Source organism: Orussus abietinus, unplaced genomic scaffold (assembly GCF_000612105.2).
Source record: "Orussus abietinus isolate OABI.00-Male unplaced genomic scaffold, Oabi_2.0 scaffold1, whole genome shotgun sequence".
NCBI classification, from domain to species: domain Eukaryota; kingdom Metazoa; phylum Arthropoda; class Insecta; order Hymenoptera; family Orussidae; genus Orussus; species Orussus abietinus.
Genome location: NW_019396017.1, coordinates 4,648,305 through 4,667,582, shown reverse-complemented (window position 1 = coordinate 4,667,582; position 19,278 = coordinate 4,648,305). Strand labels below are relative to the sequence as shown.

General features: G+C 63.2%; 1 protein-coding gene across 1 annotated transcript; it reads right to left on the bottom strand.

Annotated features, from left to right (window-relative positions):
- Positions 1-260: 260 nt before the first annotated feature.
- LOC105698112 (homeobox protein OTX1 A) lies at positions 261-17,925 on the bottom strand (the record flags this gene model as incomplete). Its single annotated transcript, XM_012422075.1, has 4 exons — positions 261-1,184; positions 3,913-4,067; positions 7,464-7,872; positions 17,812-17,925. Coding segments are annotated over 4 exons (1,422 nt in total), but the record flags the coding sequence as incomplete, so codon positions are not given.
- Between the last annotated feature and the right edge of the window lie 1,353 nt (positions 17,926-19,278).

Here is a 19,278-nt window from a genome sequence, read left to right as displayed (position 1 = left end):
CCCGGTGCACGAAGTAAACAAGATCGTCCTCTCGTTACTTGCGCACGGGACCAGCCGCCGAACGTCCGCGCGTCCGAAGATAAATATCCGTCAGAAACCCATCAGTCGTTGTTAATACCTTCGTTATCGTCATCGTTGTTATCGCCGACGTCATCGTCGTTGTCCTCCTCGTTCTCGTCCTCGTCGTCGTCCTCGTCGTCGTCCTCGTCGTCGTCCTCGTCATCGTCGTCATCGTCGTCGTCGTCATCGTCGTCGTCGTCGTCGTCGTTGTCGTTGTCGTTGTCGTTCTCGTCGTCGTCGTCGTCGTCGACGCCGTCCAGATTGTCTTCGGGTTTCGGTTGAGAGTCCTCCGAAGAGGGGAACGGAGCCGTCCCCCGCCAGAGGGGCGCACTCGCGGGAGGGTCCCGGGTCCGATACGGACCCGGTGGACCGACAGACTGCTAAACCATCGCCTGGTACTTCTGGTCAGGCAATATGTACGAGTCCGAGGGCTCGCCCGGAGACGAGGTCATGTCGCTGGAGGCCGTGTTCAAGTGGTGTCCGGTCAGATGCGACATGGAGGAGGTCAGAGTCATGTTGTGATGGTACTGCGGCTGGTGATAGTTGCTCTGCGGACTGTGGTGCATGTGGCCAATCTGAGTCTGGTAGTAGTCGCTCGAGGCGTAAGGGTTCTGGTAAGCGTTGTAAGTTTGATCGGCGTAGCACTGGGTAGGGTTGACGGTGCCCGGCGACACCGAGCTCCAAGGGAAGCGGTACTCGCCGTGGTGAATCTGGTTGACGGGAGGTGGATACGACGAGGGCGGCAACTGACTGGAACCCGGGGTCAGGGGAGGCGACGGCGTTGTCAGGGCGCTGCTGGCCCCGCTTCCGCCGGTCGGCGTCGCTCCCAGCCGCGGATACGTCGAGTTCGTCGACAGCAGCGGTGAGTTAGGGCCCGGCGCCTCCTTTCCTCGGGGAGGTGACACCGGCGAGGAACGTCGATTCGGCGTCGAGGTGGCCCCCGTCATTTTGTTTGCGCTACTCTGCGCTTGGCCCGATCTGGGCGAGCCCTTCGGCGGAGACGTTTGCTGCTGCTGCTGTTGCTGCTGCTGTTGTTGCTGCTGCTGCTGCTGCTGCTGCTGTTGCTGCTGCTGCTGCTGCTGCAACTGTTGCCTGCACTTGGCGCGACGATTCTTGAACCAGACCTGGAAGGAAGACGAAACGCGCGTTTGAAAACGGAGCTTCGACCTCGTCGGCGCTTGCCCGGTGGGCTAATCGAAGGTAGGGATCTCCCCGGAGGATTCCCCGTGCCCCGGAGAGGCGGAGCCCGCGACCGCGACGCAAAGGAGCCTCCACGGCTCGAGAGTTAATCGGTGCAATGGGAAAGCAATCGCGGGCGGATGGGCGTAACATTTCATTAAATCGCAACAATAACGGCGTCCGCGAGCGAAGGGCGCCCAACGCCGGCCTATTCTGACGCACCCCCGTGGGATCTTCGCGGGTCCACGCACACGCGCTCGCCCTCGCCCTCGACCGCGCGCCTACGAGATGCGCCGGCACAAAAGCCGAGTCGGACCACCCTTGGCCACCCTCGGCAAGGATAGGAACGGGATCCGAGGATGCTTACCGGGTACCTATGTGGCGTGACTGTGACAACAAACAGAAGCGCACGCACACGCACTCGCGGGACGGAAAAGCGTGTGCACCGGGACAAGCGGGGACAAAAAGCATCCCCTAGTACGCCGCAACCTCGCGCACACCCCTGTAATCCCGGCACAATGTGGCCAGGGGTGCGAGCCTATGAATCCATGCCTGCCTTTAAAAGCGAGACCCGTGTTGTCGTTATTATTGTTGTTATTTATTGTCGGACAGCAACTGCTGCCTGTCAGCAGCCTCGACAGCCCGATCCTTCCGACCTCGTAGTCGCCGACAAATTAGCGCTCCGAATCGACTCCGATCGATACGACAACTTCTCCCTCACCCTTTCTCTCGAGGGGTATCGATTCATCGCGGCTACTTAAGGACAACGTTTTCGAGCTCCCGACCCGAGCCGCCGTTCCTCCGCGATTCGAGACTCGACGACCGTCGAAAGTTTCACCCAAAGCACGCGGGGCGGAATCAACCGCAAAAGAGAAGCGATCCCCGGGGGCGAGAGCGGCCCATTACCACCCAGTGTTTACCCAGCGACGCCCCGACGGAGGGCGAGCCTGCTTCGGCGGCTACCCCGACACCCAGCAAAGCCCCATACGTTAACCTTCGCGCGTCCGCGTCGAGGTGCGAATTGCGCCACCATCTGGTCCGCGTCCGCGACGGCCGCACCCCCCCCGCACGCATGCATCATCTCGGGCCGCAGCTGCGTCGACACCGTTATGACAAATATATTTCCTTATTTGCACCGTTCCGACCACCGACTCCTACCCGGGGAAACCCGAAACCTACTCGGGATGCGGGAAAATCCTGACTTATAAAAATCGCCGATCACGGGACCAAACGCGAATCGAAGCTTACACGTTCGAGATTCTAAGTAGATACGCGCCAATATCGGGCTGAATAAGTTACAACAATCGACAGAGGGTTACGCGACCGGCAGGGAAACGGCGGTAATGCGCCAAAGCCATTCGATTAATTCCGCAGGGCGGATTACGCGCCAGCGCCGACATGTCGTTGCTATTACAGGCTAGCGGATTGTGTTTCCAATTCGCGTAAACGTCCTGGACAGACGAACGTAATCTACCCGGATAAGGACCGCGGACGATCGTCGTCGAGTCGCGTAGTCACGTAAGGTGGAACGTGACGATCCCGCTCGTCTCGGAGCGAAGAGGAGTCGAGCGCCTTCGCCGGAGAGCTGCCAGCTGCTCGTCTCGGGGCGATCCGATCTTCGCGGCGACCGGCCGAAAATCCACCACGATTTTTCGGGAGAGACCGAGCGCCGCGCGCGCATCTGCGGCGTTCGCGAGCGGATCGCGCCGCCGGAGGCAGGGGCTATAATCCGCGAACAAATCAACCATCTCGTACGCGACGTATCCCGTACCTCCGGGTTTCTCTACACGGGGCGGGGACGCTCCCCATAGGTGCTCACCGCTGCTCTCCCTCCCCTCCGGCTGACCCGCCGCGGCTCGACGCCACCCTTTCCGGACGACTCGACTTTCCTGGCTCTCGCCCCGGCGCGTCGCGTCGCGATCGGAATCCGAAAAGGCCGCGCGGGCCGTTGCGTCTCGAAAATATGTATTCCCTTCGCCTTTGTCGCCTTTGTCGCCTTTCCGCGACGTCTTTGCTCCCGCGAAGGTCGTAAGCGCCTTCGTCTCGCGGCCGACCAGCTTTTGCAAACGCGAAATCAAGGATGATCCCGGTAAGCCGATGAGAGGACGCTCGGAAATAAAAATAACGGCGACGACGAGAAAGGGTGACGCGGGTTGGGTTATTTATAAGCGAACGTCGACTCCGGCAACGCGGCTCGACCGAGCGTTTAGGTGTCCATTGCGCGTCGCGTCGCGTCGCGTCGCGTCGCGTCGCGTCGCGCCCCCACCGGAACCGGTTCGGGACCGTCGCAGTTCGGCCCGATTCCGCCCAGGCCGACCGCGCGGTGAATCACGAGTCGCGGGGGAAGAGGGTCGGAGCTCGCGGGAGCGCGGATGGAGACGTTACGCGACCGCAGTAAAAGCGTCAACGAGCTCGTCGACGCATCCATCAACGCGCCTCGACCAACAATGGCGGAAAGGCGAGGGGAAGGGCGCCTCGTGTAAATACCTTAAATCTCGCGCGGCATTGCGGGAGCACGAAGCCCCCTCTCTCGCCCTCCTCGTCTCGTGGCTGCGCGTGGCTGCGTTTTCCGCGCGCCGACGCGTCGCGAGGAAGAGGGTCGATTCGGGGCGGAACGGGCGGGAGGGGGCGGATAATCTCGAGGCGACCCGGGGACCACGGCGAGAAAGTTACCTGCACTCTCGACTCGGGTAGGCTGATCTTCAGGGCAACCTCCTCTCGCATGAAGATGTCGGGGTACCTCGTCTTCGAGAACAACCCCTCCAATACGTCCAACTGGGCTCTGGTGAAGGTCGTCCTCTCGCGGCGCTGCTTGCGCTGGTTCATTCCTGCAACGGAAGGACGAAGGTGTTCGGTCGCGCCTCGAAACCCTTCGCGCGGCCCCGCTCGCTCCGAAAGCCGTTGGACCGGTGGGGCGGGGAGAGGGGCGCGAGCGTGGCGAGGCCGCGATAGCGTAATTTCGAGCAGCCCCCATCGCTCGTTTCGGGACCCGCGTAATCCGCTTACGAGGGGCCCGTGGGGACGCGCCGGAGGACCGCGTCGCCGGCAGCTGCCCGACGAAGCCGCCGTCGCCGTCGCCGCCGCCGCCGCCGCCGCCGCCGCCGCCGCCGCCGCCGCCGCCGCCGTCGTCTCACGATTCAACGGGAAGCGCCCGCGAGGAACCCCCGGACCCTCCGCGATCTCGAGGTAGGAAGCCACTAACGAACCGGTCGCGCGAGTGGGCCGATCTCCGTCCCGATCTCCCGGCCGCGGCCCGAGGTCCGAGGTCCGAGGTCGGGTCGTCCGGACGGAGAGCGGACCGAGCGACGAGAAGGGGGAAACGCCCCGGGAGTCGCAAAGTCGGGTATAAAAAGCAGACGCGGCAAATCGAGGGAAGCGACGCGCCAGAAAAGTTCCGCCTCGGAGAGAAGCGAACGAGAGAAGGTGGGTAAGCGGCCCTAATGGCTCGGCAAACACCCGCTGGGTTCCGGAGTATGATTCGATTTATTATCGTTGGCATGGCACGATACGGGGGTTGATACAAGGGTTGCTCCGGCTCATTGGCCCGCAACGAGATCGGACGCGACCCTAATGGCAAATTCGTTTTCCGTTTATTGGATTCCTCTTCGTCCCTTCCCGCGCGCGGCGCGCCTCCGGATTCGAGCCCGTCCGAAATCCCGAAAGTCGCGTCCTTCGACCGGCCGCGGGGGAGACTCGTCGAGACGCCTCTCCCGGGGGTAGAAAGGACTCGTCGACTGCTGTCGCATTCGTGGAATCCGGGAGGAGCGCCGGGAGGAGCGCCGGGAGGAGTGCCGGGAGGAGTGCCGGGAGGGACGCCGGGAGGAGCGCCGGGAGGAGACTCGGTGGAGAGAGAATCGGAAATTAATTAAAAGCTAAAACGCGCGCATGGGCGGCGGGGCGGTCTGGATTATTCGAGAGACCGTGGGACGACGGCACGTGGCCCGTCCTCTAAAAGGCCATCAACTGCGAAAACATTTGGCCAACTCGTGACGCGCGAGCGAGTCGACTCTTCCGCCGACTCGGCGATCGAGTCGCGAGTCCGTCCGATCGGCCGGCACTTTTCTCCGGAAAGAGAGGGGAATCGGTCGTTCCACCCTCGTTTGGCGCAATCGACGGACGGTCGGGGGAAAAAGAGATGCAATTACGGAAGGTGGCTGGCTCGGTTCTCTTGCCCACGAGATTAACCCTTCCGTTCTCGACGCCGTGAAACGGGATTTGTCAAGTTTGTCACGCGTGCCGCCGTAAAATGGTTCTTTCTTCATTTCGTCCAAAGTGATTATCGTAATTACGGGTAGCGACCGTCTCGGAATCCTGCCTTCGCTTAAAGTAAAAATCGCGGAGGTTACGAGTCGGCGGCTTTAAATCGCGCGAGAGACGCGCAACTAATTTTACTCCTCCGGCGTCCTCCGATACGCCGAACCTTATGGCTTTTTCGATACGAGCGAGAACCGAGGCAACCGAACGGGGCTTTCGCGGACGAAATCGGGACCCGAGCGACGTCGGCGTCGGTCCGATGCTCGTTGGCGCGCGGACGCCAACTTGAAACCGAAGACCGGGCAAAACAAAGGAAGAAGCGCGCGGGTGGCCTTCGCGATGCGCGGTCGTCCCGGCGATAATCTAGGCGAGAGACGAGCGCGAGCGAGTAACGGAATACCGGCGAGCATCCGGAGCAAACGAGTAATGGGATAAGTTTCGCGTTACCGAACGAGCGACGCCTTCCGCCATGCCGCCGCGGAGTCCGGACGAGTGCGACCACGCAACGGCCCTTTCTCCTTCCTTTTTCCCGTCGACCGAGTCCACCGGAAGACTTCCGAGCCGCCCGACGCCGGCTCGCCGAGCACCGGTTTCGTGGAGAGGCGGCGGCGGGACTCGGGACCGGGGGTCCAGGGTACCGAGCGAGCCAAGAGATACGGAGAACGCGAAAGGTGGGACGGGAGGCAAAGGCATTCCACGGCGCGGGTACGGAGGAAATAAATTAGGTAGACCGGGAAGACGACGAAGAAGCGAAAGGGAGGCCGGAGAGGGGAGTGGGCCGTGACGCGACGTCGCGCTTCGTCCTCGAGTGTTTACCCTACAATTAGGGCCGGATTTGTATTTCATTTTCCCACCCACCGGCGACACGCGGCCTGGATCGAGCCCCGCGGCGCTCTGCGGTCACTTGGCCGCCAGCCCTCGACGCCCTCGACGCCCTCTCGTGCACGTGCCCGACCACGTGCCGGCCGAACCGCGCACTCGATACCTAATCGACCGATTGCCGTCCTCCCGAGCCGGCGAGTCTTCGGAATCGGCCCGGGCCGTCGCCGCGGCGGCGCTCGAGTGGACGGGCAATTTCTCTGCGATAACAAACGCGAGGGTCGTCGAATCGGGAAAAGGCGACCCGCCGAGTGGCGGGATTCTCACGGCGCGAGTCCCGCCCCGAGCCCGTTTATCTCGCCTCGCGCGGCCGCCCGATAAAGTAAACACCGACGCGCGCCCCGTCGGAGGGTTCCCTCGCTCGACCCTCGGACTCGGCCCCGCGTCGACGACGCCGACGACGCCGACAGCGCATTCGGGTCAAGAGTCACCTTACTCGCGAGCGAACCCGTCGCGCCCGACTCCTCCTTGTCTCCCGGCCGGCGGTGACTCTCGCCCGCCGGAAACGCCAAAATCGAACGCGAGAGAGTGGCCGCGCGTACCTACGGACCCAACGGACGGATCCGTGTTTCCATGGAAACCCACCTATCCGCGTCGCTCGGTCCTATACCGCCTGCTGCCACCCTGATAAGCGGCTTACTCTCATGGTTCTCTCCGCTCTCTTCTTTGCTCCCCCCGACCGCCGCCGTCCTGGGCCCTCCGGGCGGCGAGGGCCCCGCGACGGAAAAGGGCCAAACTTTCTGCGATTCCGCGGCGGTCGCGAGGAGCGCCGGGGGGTTCGTTAAGATGCCGTGGAAAGAATCGAGTGGACGAAACGACGCGAACCGCCGCCCGCGCCCGAGAAGCCCCGACTTAACTCGGCGCTTGTACGGCTTTGGTCGATGCATCGATTTGCATGACAATCGATAGAGGCATGTGTGCCAGCTACCGAGAAGAACGCCCACCGACCGATGAAGCTCGGATAGCGAGCGTCGAGGACGGAGGCGAGACGCGACGCGACGCGATCGATCTCGGGAAGAGACGGGAAGGGATGGAAAGGGACCGCCTCGGAGGAACGCCGAGGCGGAGACGAAGACAGAAGAGAGACTCACCTGGCGGGAACGCTGCGAGGCCGTGGTCCAGGGGGTGCGAGTGCGGATGTCCGTGGGTGGCGAGGGCGAAGGGCGAGGGCAGCCCCGGGTGCGGGGCGCCAGGGTGCGGGTGAGAGTGCGGGTGAGGGTGCGGGTGCGGGTGCGTCCCCACCCCCATGGCTGGGTGACCGTGGGGGTGGTGATACTGAGGACTTCCGGTCGGGGCGCAAGTGGCGCCCGCCGCCTTCAAGTACCCCGCCATGTAGCCCGCGAGGCAAGCCAGCTCACCCGCCACCGCTGCACCCTTGTCTCTCTCCCTCCGGTTGCCACCGCTTTCCGCCGGCCCTGCTCCCCACCAGTCCCGCTCCTCCCTCCCGCCCCCGCTGCTCTTCGTCCCGAGGGAGTAGCGGCTCTCCTCGTAGTCCTCCACCTGCGAAAGAGTCCCACGGAAGAGGTGAGAGCCCGTCGTCGACGCGCGCCGGCCGCTGCTGCCCACGGGATTCCGCCGACGAGCCGAATCGCGAAAACGTCCCGCGGGGAGTTACGACGCGTCGCCCGATAGGGAGAGAAAGCGCGGTCCTTCGCCGCGGGTGCGTCCCTAGGACGGAAAGGAGCGTAAATTCGACCGTATTTCGAACGGATCCGAGACGTAACGAGGCGGAAGGTAATCGATTTCGAATGCCTCCGAGTTACGGAGCGCGACTCGATTCTCCTCGATCCTCGAGCGACGTCGCACGAGACGACTCTTTCCGTTAAACTTGCACGTTTCCAGCGGGACACCGTTCTTTGGACCGATACCGATAAGAGTCCATTGTCCGGAGCCTACGCCGCAGCGATTCGGTCCGGCAATTTCTTATCTTATTTGTAGACGGAACCACGTGGCCGCGCTCTACCTCGTAAGCAAACGGGGGACGCGCCATGCTTTTTCTTCCGGTTTTACGCGAATCGAAGACCACCGTTACCTAAATCCAGATAAGAAAACAAAGCGGACACAAAGAAAAAGAAATCGGTGAGACGCTCGAAGCTCGTTGCCGACCCGGGCGCAAATCCGAACGTCGAACATCTTCCCCGAATCCGAGCGAGACTCGACGAGACGACGTGGGAACGAGTTTCTTGGCATCCCGAATTCGACGCATCGGTAACAAACCTTTAACGGCCCCGTCCTTTTCCTTTCCAACTCTTTATCGGTGCGTCCTCCCCGTGCTCCCCTCGACCGCTAAGCCCCGTCGCGAACGAGCGAGATTCGTTAACGCGCCTCCGCGACGATGACCCGACTGTTATTTGCCCTTCGTAATGAAAAAAAACTGTGGCGGCCGACCCTAACGTCGCGTCAAGGGTTGACGTCTCTCCGACGTCCGACATGGAAATTCCGAACCCCGGCGCGGCCCTTTCGGGACGTCGACCGCTGGTTTCTGCCCGAGGGAGGAGGGAAAGAGGACTGCGCCCGATCTCGATACGTCGCCGACTCACCGATCGATACGACGAGCGGGACAGGTCCCGGTAGGTAGACATTCGCATCCGCGACTCGAGCGGCTACAGCGGCTACAGCGTCCGGAGAGGATCCATGGCCGCACTCGCGTTCCGTCGCACTCGCGTTCCGCCACACTCGCGTTCCGCCGCCTGTCGTACTCTCCGACGGACGTCGCGCACTTCTGGAAAGACTCGGTCAAACTGCGACCCATCCCCACCTGGGAAGACCCCTAAATAGTTTTCCAGGCCCTAGGGTCCGTACCCCGTGTCGGGGGTGGGGATTTTCGGAGTGGGGGCCGGCTTCGGACGAATGGCCTCCCGGCGGGGCCTTTCCGCGTTTTCGGGGCCTCGGCCTTTTCCCGCTCCCCGCGGGGACTCGAGCCTCCTCGTTCCCGACCTCGCGAGAAGGCGGAAAAGGCTCGCGGCAACGCGAGCTTACGCCATCTTGGACGCGCATCGAACGCCCTTTCGATCTTTCGATCTCTCGAAAGATCTCGAGATCGTTGTCCGTCCGGCCGTTCGAGGGTTTCAACGATTAAGTCACGTTAGAGGAAAGGCTAAGTTAAAATCGGTAGGATCCTATTCCGACGCTCCGAGTTCCGAAAAGTACGAGCACGAGGAACTGAATCCCGTAGCGTAGGAAGTCGTTTGGGCAGTTAGGTCGAACTCGGAAGTTAAGTTTGGCCGAATGCGTCTTATTAAACTCCAATATTTGCTGGGTGGATGATTTCCTTTGTCGGAGCCCTTCGACGGAACGCTCGATGAATGGATCGGAATCGCAATTCTACCGCAACGCGTTACCTCGAACTTCCGTCCCGTCCGATTTCGAACCCTCGACTTTGACTCGAAGCTGTCAGCTATTTCCACGTTTTCCCCGTTCCTCGAATGATCGAACGCACTCGGTATCCAGTATTAAGTAACGGTTTCGTTCGCATGGTGAAGCTATCGTTGAAAAAGTTAGCAGCGGTCGGGGGAGGGGGGACCGGCGTGTCGCGCATTTTACGATCGGTCGTTAGACCTGGCTGTAAAGCCTAATATCCTTCAAGTTAGCTCGAATAAAAGACAATGAGCCACCTGGGCTCCGATGTCAAAACACTGCCATTTCTTCCAAATGCCTTTACGGACGTCTCTCTCAATAGACCGCTTTACTGCCGCACGATGATAAAGGATCGTTCCTGGTTCAATGGTGGGTGCGTTTCTTTTACGACGACTTTATAATACTAACTACCTCTCGGTTAAAGAAAAATGTAAAAAAGCAACGTCTCCGAGACCCGACTTCTCCCCGAAAGTTAACTTCCCGTGGCTCTAACCGGCTAAACAAACCGAGAGAGAGAGATAGTCGTCGGGAAGTCGCGAAAACGCGAAAAGAGACGTCCAGGTCGGGGGGGTAGTTTATCCAGGGGCATTATGCTGGATAACGTTTGTTACAGGCATCCATGCTCGAGCTCCGCAAGGTGAGACTATCCGACATTAAAAGGCCTGCGCGGTCGATCCGCTTACGGCGAATGAAGCTCAAATTGAGGGAGATGCAGCGAGGTGCACGCATTGCCCCGTTCCGTTCGCGTTTCCGTCCGTCGTCCAAACTCTTCCTCGCGTCTTTAATCCGAAATCGCGCGAGACCGCGCGAGACCGCGCGAGACCGCGCGAGAGCGCAACGAGGAAGCTCAAAGGGAGGAGGGCGAGCGCGAAAATGATCGAAACGGTCGAGGAGGAGGAGGAGGAAGTCGGATTGCAGCGATCGCAAGGTGCGGTCCAACGTTCCTCCCGCGCCCCGACTACCTGGCCCTTGGGAGGGTCCAAGGTAGTCGAGGGCCAATCAAAAAATTAATAACACTTTTACGGAGATCTTAATCCTCGAACCCCATTGTCCCTCTTAAAGACGTCTTTACGACGGTAGGTCGATCGCGGGGGGTCCCAGGGTCCCGGGGGTCCCCGAGGTCCTGCGGGACCCCTGCCGACTCCGACTGGGAAAACCCTAAACGGTTGCCCATTCTCCAATGGCGCGCCGGCATTGTCGCGTAACGCCCTTCTGGGTATTAACTAACCACGGTAAACATTAGAAGGTGTCGGTGACGGGTCCGTTCGAGTCCTTAGGCCGATTTACCCGGACCTTCCACGTCCGGCCGACAGGGGGCTGCGCGATCGGTCGGGAAGGGATTCGAGGGACACCCTTTCCCTCCTCCCGCCCGTCCCGTTGCCTTTTCGGAATCGCTCGTCGAGAAAAATCGAGACTTGCCCATTTTTTTATTCGCCGAGACCAAGGGGGCCGGTTGAAGTTCCTCAAAACCGACGATGCCGGCCGAGGTGGGCCGGGGTCGATCACGGGTCGAAGACGCGCCGCGTACCCTCACCGCCCTCGTGCGAAACCGACAGGTAGAGCCCGCTTTCCGTGCGGGACTCGAGCAGGGGTGTCTAGGTATTTCGAGGGTCGAAACGCGGAGACGTCGTACAAGTGCACGCTTCGGTCGAGGCGGTGTCGTCGTCGAAGGGTCGGCGTGCGAAAGGACCAGGACTCGACCTCGGAATCGACTCCGAGTCGTTCCTCGTTTCCGACGTCGCGTCGGGTTCCGTCCGGCCGCGGACGCGCGAGTCCTTTTACGGAGGATCGGCGGTCGCCGTCCCGGGAATTAAGGGCCGGAAAAAATCCATACGAGGGCGATAGGAGGGAAACCGGACCGGTCCGGGTCCGGCCCGGACCGGTCCGGTCCGCGGGGGGAGGCGCGCCGTCCGCCGGTGGCTCCGCCCTCCCGCGCTCGGCCACTCGCGACCGACCCGCGAGCGCCGCCGCGCCGCCGCGCCGACGCGACCCGACGCGCCGCGCGCCGACGCCGACCTCCGGAAGGAGGACCGTCTCCGAGACGCCGCCACCTCCATCGATTCGCCGGGCCTCCTCGCCCTCCCCGCGTTTCGCGACGCCGACGCCGACCGCGGCCGCGGAGGCCGCCCGGCACTCGGTGGACTCCGCCGTCGGCTCGACGGGGACGCGAGAGCCGCGGGAGACCAATTTCCGTGCGGCCGCGCGGATTACGGTAACAAAACTAATTCCGGTCGGATCGGAGGGTGCGGGGCATCGCGCGCGTTTCGATCGGTTCGCCGGGAGGCTTACGGCACTCGGGCTATTTTCGTTTTCCGCCGGCCCTCGTATAACACGCCGTTAATACTCCGTCTAGCTCGGCGCGGATCGATCGACCGGAATCCCGCCGATGCGATGGGTTTCCGTCGAGTCGAACCGCACCGAGAGGGCCGCCTCGGATTCCGAGGATTTTCGGGCCAGGATGGAAAAAGAGGAGCCCAGAAGGGGACCGTTCCGGCCGAGGGTTAAGGACGATTTATTCCCGTTTTCGGTAACGATTAAGAATTTGCGGGCGAAACTCGACTCCCGACTCCCGGCTCCCGGCTCGTTTGAGCAATCGCGTTTTTGTCGTTTCTAATGGGGCCCGCGAGCTTTAAGGCCTCGGCTCCCGGGTGCCCTCCTCCCGATCCTTTAGTCTTGGCGCGTATACGGCGCGGGTAATAAATGATACGAATTCATATACATAAATATTAAATACAGTTGTATATTTACGACGGCTCGGGGGGAAAGGGGGTCGGGGGCGATCGGGCCGTGGCGGCGAGGGCCTGGCAGGGTCCGGACGAATTTATAGAGGAGAAATTAGGAGGTTTATAGAAGCTGTGCGCGGTAGCTGACCGTAGATCATCATTAGAGGTCCGACTGGCCCGCTACGCGTCGACCGCGGGCGGACGAGTGTGCGCCGCTCGCCGGCATAAACACCCGACGGACGCGCACCGGGTATCGGCCGCTCGCTCGCTCGCTCGCGCTTATTAAGGCGGCGTGCACTTTTTTTTACTTTTCGCTCCCGTAGGGCCGCATTTCTCGCGCGCGCGCCCGCGAGAAGGCACTTTGATTCTCGGATTTACGGTCGTGCCCAGGGTGTCGGGGAACCGGGGAGAGGACGAATTCCCAAGGAGCGGCGGTACGAGCGGAAAGCACCCTGGAAGAGAAGGGGCGATAGTCCCGCCCATCGTTACGACTCGCGTCGAATGACAATGGGACTCCTTAAGGAGCGCGCGGGCCTTTCCGTTTGCGTTCCGGTTAAATCGACGCTTCCTCCGCTTCCTCCGGACGGCGGCACCCCCGTCCGCGGGCCGCTACCGGCGATGAGCGCTCTTCCGCGTTCTGCTCGCTCGCGACTCGCGCGGGCCCCGAAGCGGAAAGCGAAAAGCGGAAAACGGGAAACGGGAAAGCGGCCGCTTTCCATTGAATCGGCGGGGGGCGAGGAGCGGTCGGCTTTCGAGCTCGTCGCGGCGCGGCGCGGCGCGGCGCCCGGCCGAGTACCTGGCCTCTCGGAGAAACGGTTAAATCTCTCGGTGGTAGCAAACACCATCAGTACCGAGCCGCAAATCCGAGCTTAACCCGGGCTTACGAATTAAATTGGTTAAAGCCCGCGTTAAACCGGACTCCGCGCTCGCAGTCGGCAAAGAGACGTCCGCCGAGTGGTCCGGTGCCCGGCCTAATTGCAAAAGCGGAGATTCCGCCGCCCGGCGACGCGACGTCGGACGAGTCGAGGGCGAAAACCGAAGGAGATCGGCAGGCGCCTAAACAAACTCGTTTACTCGTCGATCACGGGCCCCGGGTAAACAGCGGCCTCGGGCCGTGAGCGCGGCGAACAAACGAGACGCCAAATTGTAACAAACCGATCTATAACTAAATTACACGGTCCCGGGGCGCGGCGGCGGCGGCGGCAGCTATATAAACACGTCAACGCGCTATTGTATCGGACCAGACCCGGGCCCGGTCGCGCCCATTGTTGCGTCGCCGAAACCCATGCCCGCTCGGCCCGCCATTATTCCTCCGAGGCTCAACAAATTCGCTTCCGGAGAGGGACGCCCGGCCCGGCCCGGCCCGGCCGAGTCCTCCGCTATTGTCGCGAGCGTCTTCCGTGCCGCGACGGATCCCGGAGAGCGAGATCGACGCCGAGGTCGAGGACAAAAAGAGGCGGCGATCGACGCGAGCGTGACGCGGGGAATCCGGACCGGGGTCCGCGACTCGGCCCGGCCCTCCGGAGGACGCCTCGAGGTCGCGGGCGTCGGGGGCGTTTCACGGTGGTCGCGTCGATTGTCGGGCTCGGGGGTCGAGGGGGGTCGCGCGCGCAAAGATTGGCACTCCCAATGGGATTAGACGGCCCTTTTCCCCCGTATCCGGCTCCGCGCGTGGCCCGGGAAATACGAGGTTGCGGGCCCCTCGGGGATCCTCGCTCCCGGCCTAATCACCGGCAAACGACTCGTTTATTGGCTCCCAACGGCGCCCGGCGTCGGAGCCGCGCTAATAGATACGGGAGATTTCATCCGCGCCCACGCGCGGTCGGCGACGACACGCCCCGCTCCTCCGGGGACGCGGCCATGGGAGCCCCCGAGGAAGGCGCGACCCGACTCGGAGATGCGGCCCGAGATAGCGGTGTCACTCGGCGCCGCGATCGCGCGATTACTGGCTTCGTTTTTTCCTCTCCTCCCTTCGGCCCTTTTTGCTCGTTCTCCCGAGCGCTCGGGTCGACGAACGGGCGGACGCGCCTTCGGAGAGGTCTCCCGAAATTCCGGCGGACGTGCCGGATCGGGGGTGGAGCGCCCTTTGTGGACCGGTCCCCCGATCGCGCCCGGACGGGCAGGAAATATAAATTAATTCGGGGGTGAAAGTCGCGGTGGACCGTTCCTTGACGGCCTCGCCTATAAATCCTCGGGCTTTGGACGACCGGGCCGGGCCGGGCCCGTCGTCCCCGTGAGAACCGGACGCGTGGACCTCCGATTTCGGGATTAATCTTCGGCTCGCCCTCGTTTCGCGGCGCGTCCCCCGGCCGACGTCCAAAGGTCGGCGCGACTCCGAGGTAAGACTCGATCGAACGCCCGTTTTTACGACCGGGTGGAACGATTGCCGGCGCAAAGTTAGATTGCGGCCCCGGTAAACGGCGCGACGACTTTACGCGTCGAGATTTACGCGACGGCTCGCCGAGTAATTACGGGGATTACCTCGCAAGATTTTCATAGTTTCCTCGTTGGCTCGGCGAGATGAAATCTCTGGATAAGACGAGAGCGCCCCGACGGATTTACGCGACGGCGCGGCCTTTCCGGCGGTCGGCCGAGGCGAGTCGAGGAGGTCCGGGGCCGAAGGCGCGACCTCGGAAACGGAAAACCGACGGACCGCGGATTACCGGCGGGAAACCGGCGGGAAACCGGCGGGAAACCGGTCACTAGATGTAGATCTCCTCTCTCGAGGGCCCTTGACGGGCGACGCCTGCGGTGCGAGGCCGCTACTTAGCCGACCCGGTGCTCCACCTCTTTGTGCCTCGCCGAAGCTTAACGGTCCAGCGAGCGTTTTCGAGCCGTCCCCCGGGGGCCAAAGGCGACCGCCACGAGCGGTCGGAGACGCGGCGACCGCGGACCGCGGCCAGCTGCCGGAAGAGCGGAACCGCCTTATCTCTCGCCCGCCGCTCTCGAGAGGGAACGACCTCCGCCGACAAAAGTTCGGGGGTCAAGGTCGTTACGCGCGGGGAAATCCAACGGCTACTCGCCGCGCGCGTCGGTGGCACAATCGTTAATTAAGGGGTGAGGCTTCGGGCCGGGGTCGCAAACTACACTCATAAATTTTTTCACCGGAGGGGGAGAGGTGGTGGCACAAAAAGAGCGAAGCCGCGGCGACCGAGGCGACTCGGGCCGCTCGGGGGCGAGAGGAGCGAAGGTGCCGCTGCCGGCGATCGTTCCGACGCGGGTACAGTCGGCCGAGCAAGCGGCCCCGCCGCGGTCTCGCCGCGGTCCCGCTCCGCGGCGCCGGATAAAGGAGCGACCCCGGGTTCTTGCCTCGGCTGTACCTCGCGCGCACCCCCTCCCCGTCTATATATAGATGTGGGACAAACGCATACCCGTAAAGATCCACGCTCGCGTGGAACGAGCCTCGGGCATATCACGGGCCGGGACGGGCCGGGACGGGCCGGGACGGGCCGGGACGGGCCGGGACGGGCCGGGACGGGCCGGGATGGGATGGCTCGGGAGATGACACATGGGCCGGCTGGGAGGTGTAGCCGAGGTCGGTCGGCCGGTTAGCTCTCTCTGCCGCTCCGCGCCGCGCGAGAGCACGGTAGCGGCAAATACCCATAAATATAAAATATGTCCCTCCTTTCACCCTTTCGCACTCACACGCACTCCCGACCGCGGCCCGCGCCGCGTAATATATCGATATCTATACGCCGCACCGAAACTCGCGGCGGGCCCGTCCGAGCTCCGGCTCGACACCTTTGTGTACGACATTCCTTCTCCGCCTCGAGGGACCTTGGTCCGCCGGCCATCCGCCGGCCATCCGCCGCCCATCCGCGGAAACGCGAGACTCCTCCGCGTCCTCGGAGGTCTCCGGATTATCTCGGGGCCCGAAGCCCGATCCTCCTGGATCCGGATCGGTCAAAGGGTGACGATAAATTGCGCCTCGCTCGTAAATCGTTCCTCGTTCCGTCGCCGTCGCCGTCGCCGTCGCCGTCGCCGTCGCCGTCGCCGTCGCCGTCGCCGTCGCCGTCGCCGTCGCGACGGCCGCGACCCGGCGCGGATCCGCGAGGGAAGGAACTGGATCGAGACGCGACTCGAGAGGTCGTCGAGGCGGAAAAAACGCTGGGGCGAGGAGAGCGGACGGGGCCGAGCGACGGCGGCGACGCGCCGGGGAGCGGAACCCGTTCTCGTTATTATATTCGTATTCGTATTCGGCCGCGAAGGGGCACCCTCGCCGGTATAGATATAGCGGTATAAAAATCTCTATAAAAAGTTGAAAAGTGCCGCCGCCGGAGTCGAGGGGCGACAATGGATGAAATATGCCGCCGCGTTCGGCCCTTCCGAGGGGGCCGGGGGCCGGGGGGCTCTACACCTGCGGCACCCGAGACTCGGCCGGTCCGGCGTTCCTCTCCGGGCCGATCTCTTCCCCGATTCCGTCGACGGCCAGGTGCGGCCGTCTTTCCGCGGAGCGGGAACCCCGACCCCCCGGAGGCGTCGGTCGCGCGCGCCCGGGGTGGGCCGGTCCGAGGAAGCCGGCTCTGTTTTCGGGGACGACAATCGACGCGATTATTACCCCGGCCGGGGGGTCTGGTCAGCCGAGCCCCGAGCCTATTTGCAAACGACCGAGGACTCCGCTTAGGAGCGGCCGCCCCCGCCCGGATTACGGCAAGGAGAGAGAAACCGTCGCGAGGCGGACGTCCCTAGGTCGGGGTCGGACCGGGATGACCTCCGGAATGCGAGCTCGCTTTCGCGCCTCTCTCCGGTTTCCGCTCCGACGCGTCCTCGTGGAATCCGGAGCCGCGTCGGCTCCTAATTACCCGGGATGCGACTCCCCGATCGTCGGGCCCACGCGTCGCGTCCGAGAGATGGCCCCTTTCCGCCCCTTTTTATTCGCTCCGTTCCCCGTCGGCTCTCGCGCGTTCGCGCGTTCGCGCGGAACTGGAGTTTCGCAGCGGAGGAGAGAAGCGGAAAGCGAGGGGACGGCGATGATTATCGGAGATGACGAGGCACTCGGAGGCGGCCCGCCGACGGGAGGATCCCCGAGACGTCGTTACCGTCGCGTCCATGCCCTCGACCCGACCGAACCCGAGAAGATCCGCCCAATGTTTGCCCTTGCCGGTCGTCCGCGCCTCGGGATCGCAAACAAAGACGAGCCGCCGACGCTCGATTTCGAGGAACGCAACGGAATTCCACGGACGCTCCGTTGGCCTACCGTTTAAAACTGCTCGATGTTTACGTTTCGGGCGGACGCTCGTCGGCAGACGCCGCGGCCAGGGGACGAAACAAGGACGACCTCCGTTTGCCGGGTACGCTTCTCCTTCGCCAAGTCGCACCTCTTTCGAAGCGATCGCGTTCCCGCTTCTCACCTTCTGACCTTATCTCCTCGGCGTCGTCCTCGCACCGTCTCCGGCTCGGTCGGTGGGCCGGTTCCTGGGCCGGTTCCTGGGCCGGTTCCTGGGCCGCGTGCCTCGGCCCGGCCCGGGCGTCGACGTCGTCGTCACTCGCGAGTCACTCGCGGAGCGAATCGTCCTTCGCGCGCGGCGGCGTGGCGCGGCTCCGTGGCGCGGCTCCGTGGCGCGGCTCCGTGGCGCGGCTCGTCGGAATCGGTGGGCGCTCGTCTCGGCCGCGTCTCGGCCGCGTCTCGCGATCCCCGAGTTCCTGGTAGCGCCGTGCAAGGCGCTGCGTCCGCCGGTCCCCCTCCACGGCGGATCGTTACGGGCCCGCGTCCGTCCCGCAGCCTCCGCATGGACCAAAATGGCCGACGGCCGCGGCGCGCATTGGCCGGCCGGGAGCGGGGAGGGCGGGGCGTCGGCTCCCGCGCGATTTCGGCGGCGGAGGGGGGCGCGGCGTTTCGATCGAGCGCGCGACGGCCCGGGCGCGGAGAGGGGCGAGCGCGCGCTTTTTTCCTGCCTTTTCCGCCTTGTCCGTCGTGTCCGCCTTTTCCACCTTTTCCGCCTTTTCCGCCTTTTCCGCCTTTTCCACCGCGCTCCTCCGTCGCGTCTAATGTACCGTTCCGAAGGGGTAATTTAGCGAGGAAGCACCCAATCCGCTCTCGAAATAATTGGCGCGGTCGAGTCGCCCGAAGCGGGTTCCTTTCCGTCCTTCTCCCCGACTCGATTCGCTTTCGACGGGCGTTTATTTGACGGTCGTACAGAGGTACGTCGCGAGATCGACGGGCGGGAGTCGGTTCGGAGCTAATCCGACGGGCGAATGTTTGACAGAATAATTTTCACGTTAGCGGGGAGCATTATACGCCTTTATGTGGCCGCGGGGCTCGCGCATTGTCGCCAATAAGCCGTGTCCCACCCCTCGGCCGCCTTTGTGCGCGCGGGGGAGACGCGACCGATTCCGCCGACTCTCGGGACACCCCGTATATGGCATCGGGATCGCGCGACGTCAGCGGCGAGAAAGAGGGCTCGGCCGTCACTCGACACCGACGAGGACGGAATCCGTGAAAAGTCCTGGCAGGACCTCGCTCCGGGATTTTCACCTACACAAGGGCGCCGCACAAAGTGCCACTCTCGCGCCTATATTTGACACCTCTCGGCCCAATAAAACGAATGCCCGGAGGAATGCGGTCCCGAGGCCGGAGAGCAAAGTTTTGTCTCCGGACGCGGCGGGGACGTCCCGAGCGAGCCGGAGAAGCGGAATCCGCGCGAGTCCGTCGCTCGGGACGACACCGGGACGACACCGGGACGACACCGGGACGACACCGGGACGACGCCGGGACGCGAGGGAGCTTCGGACGATGATTCGGCAAGACCCGCTCCTCTTCCAACGAATTTACGTTTGCCCTAATCCGATAGGGATCGCTCCTCCGGATGTTGGCGTCCGTTTGCGT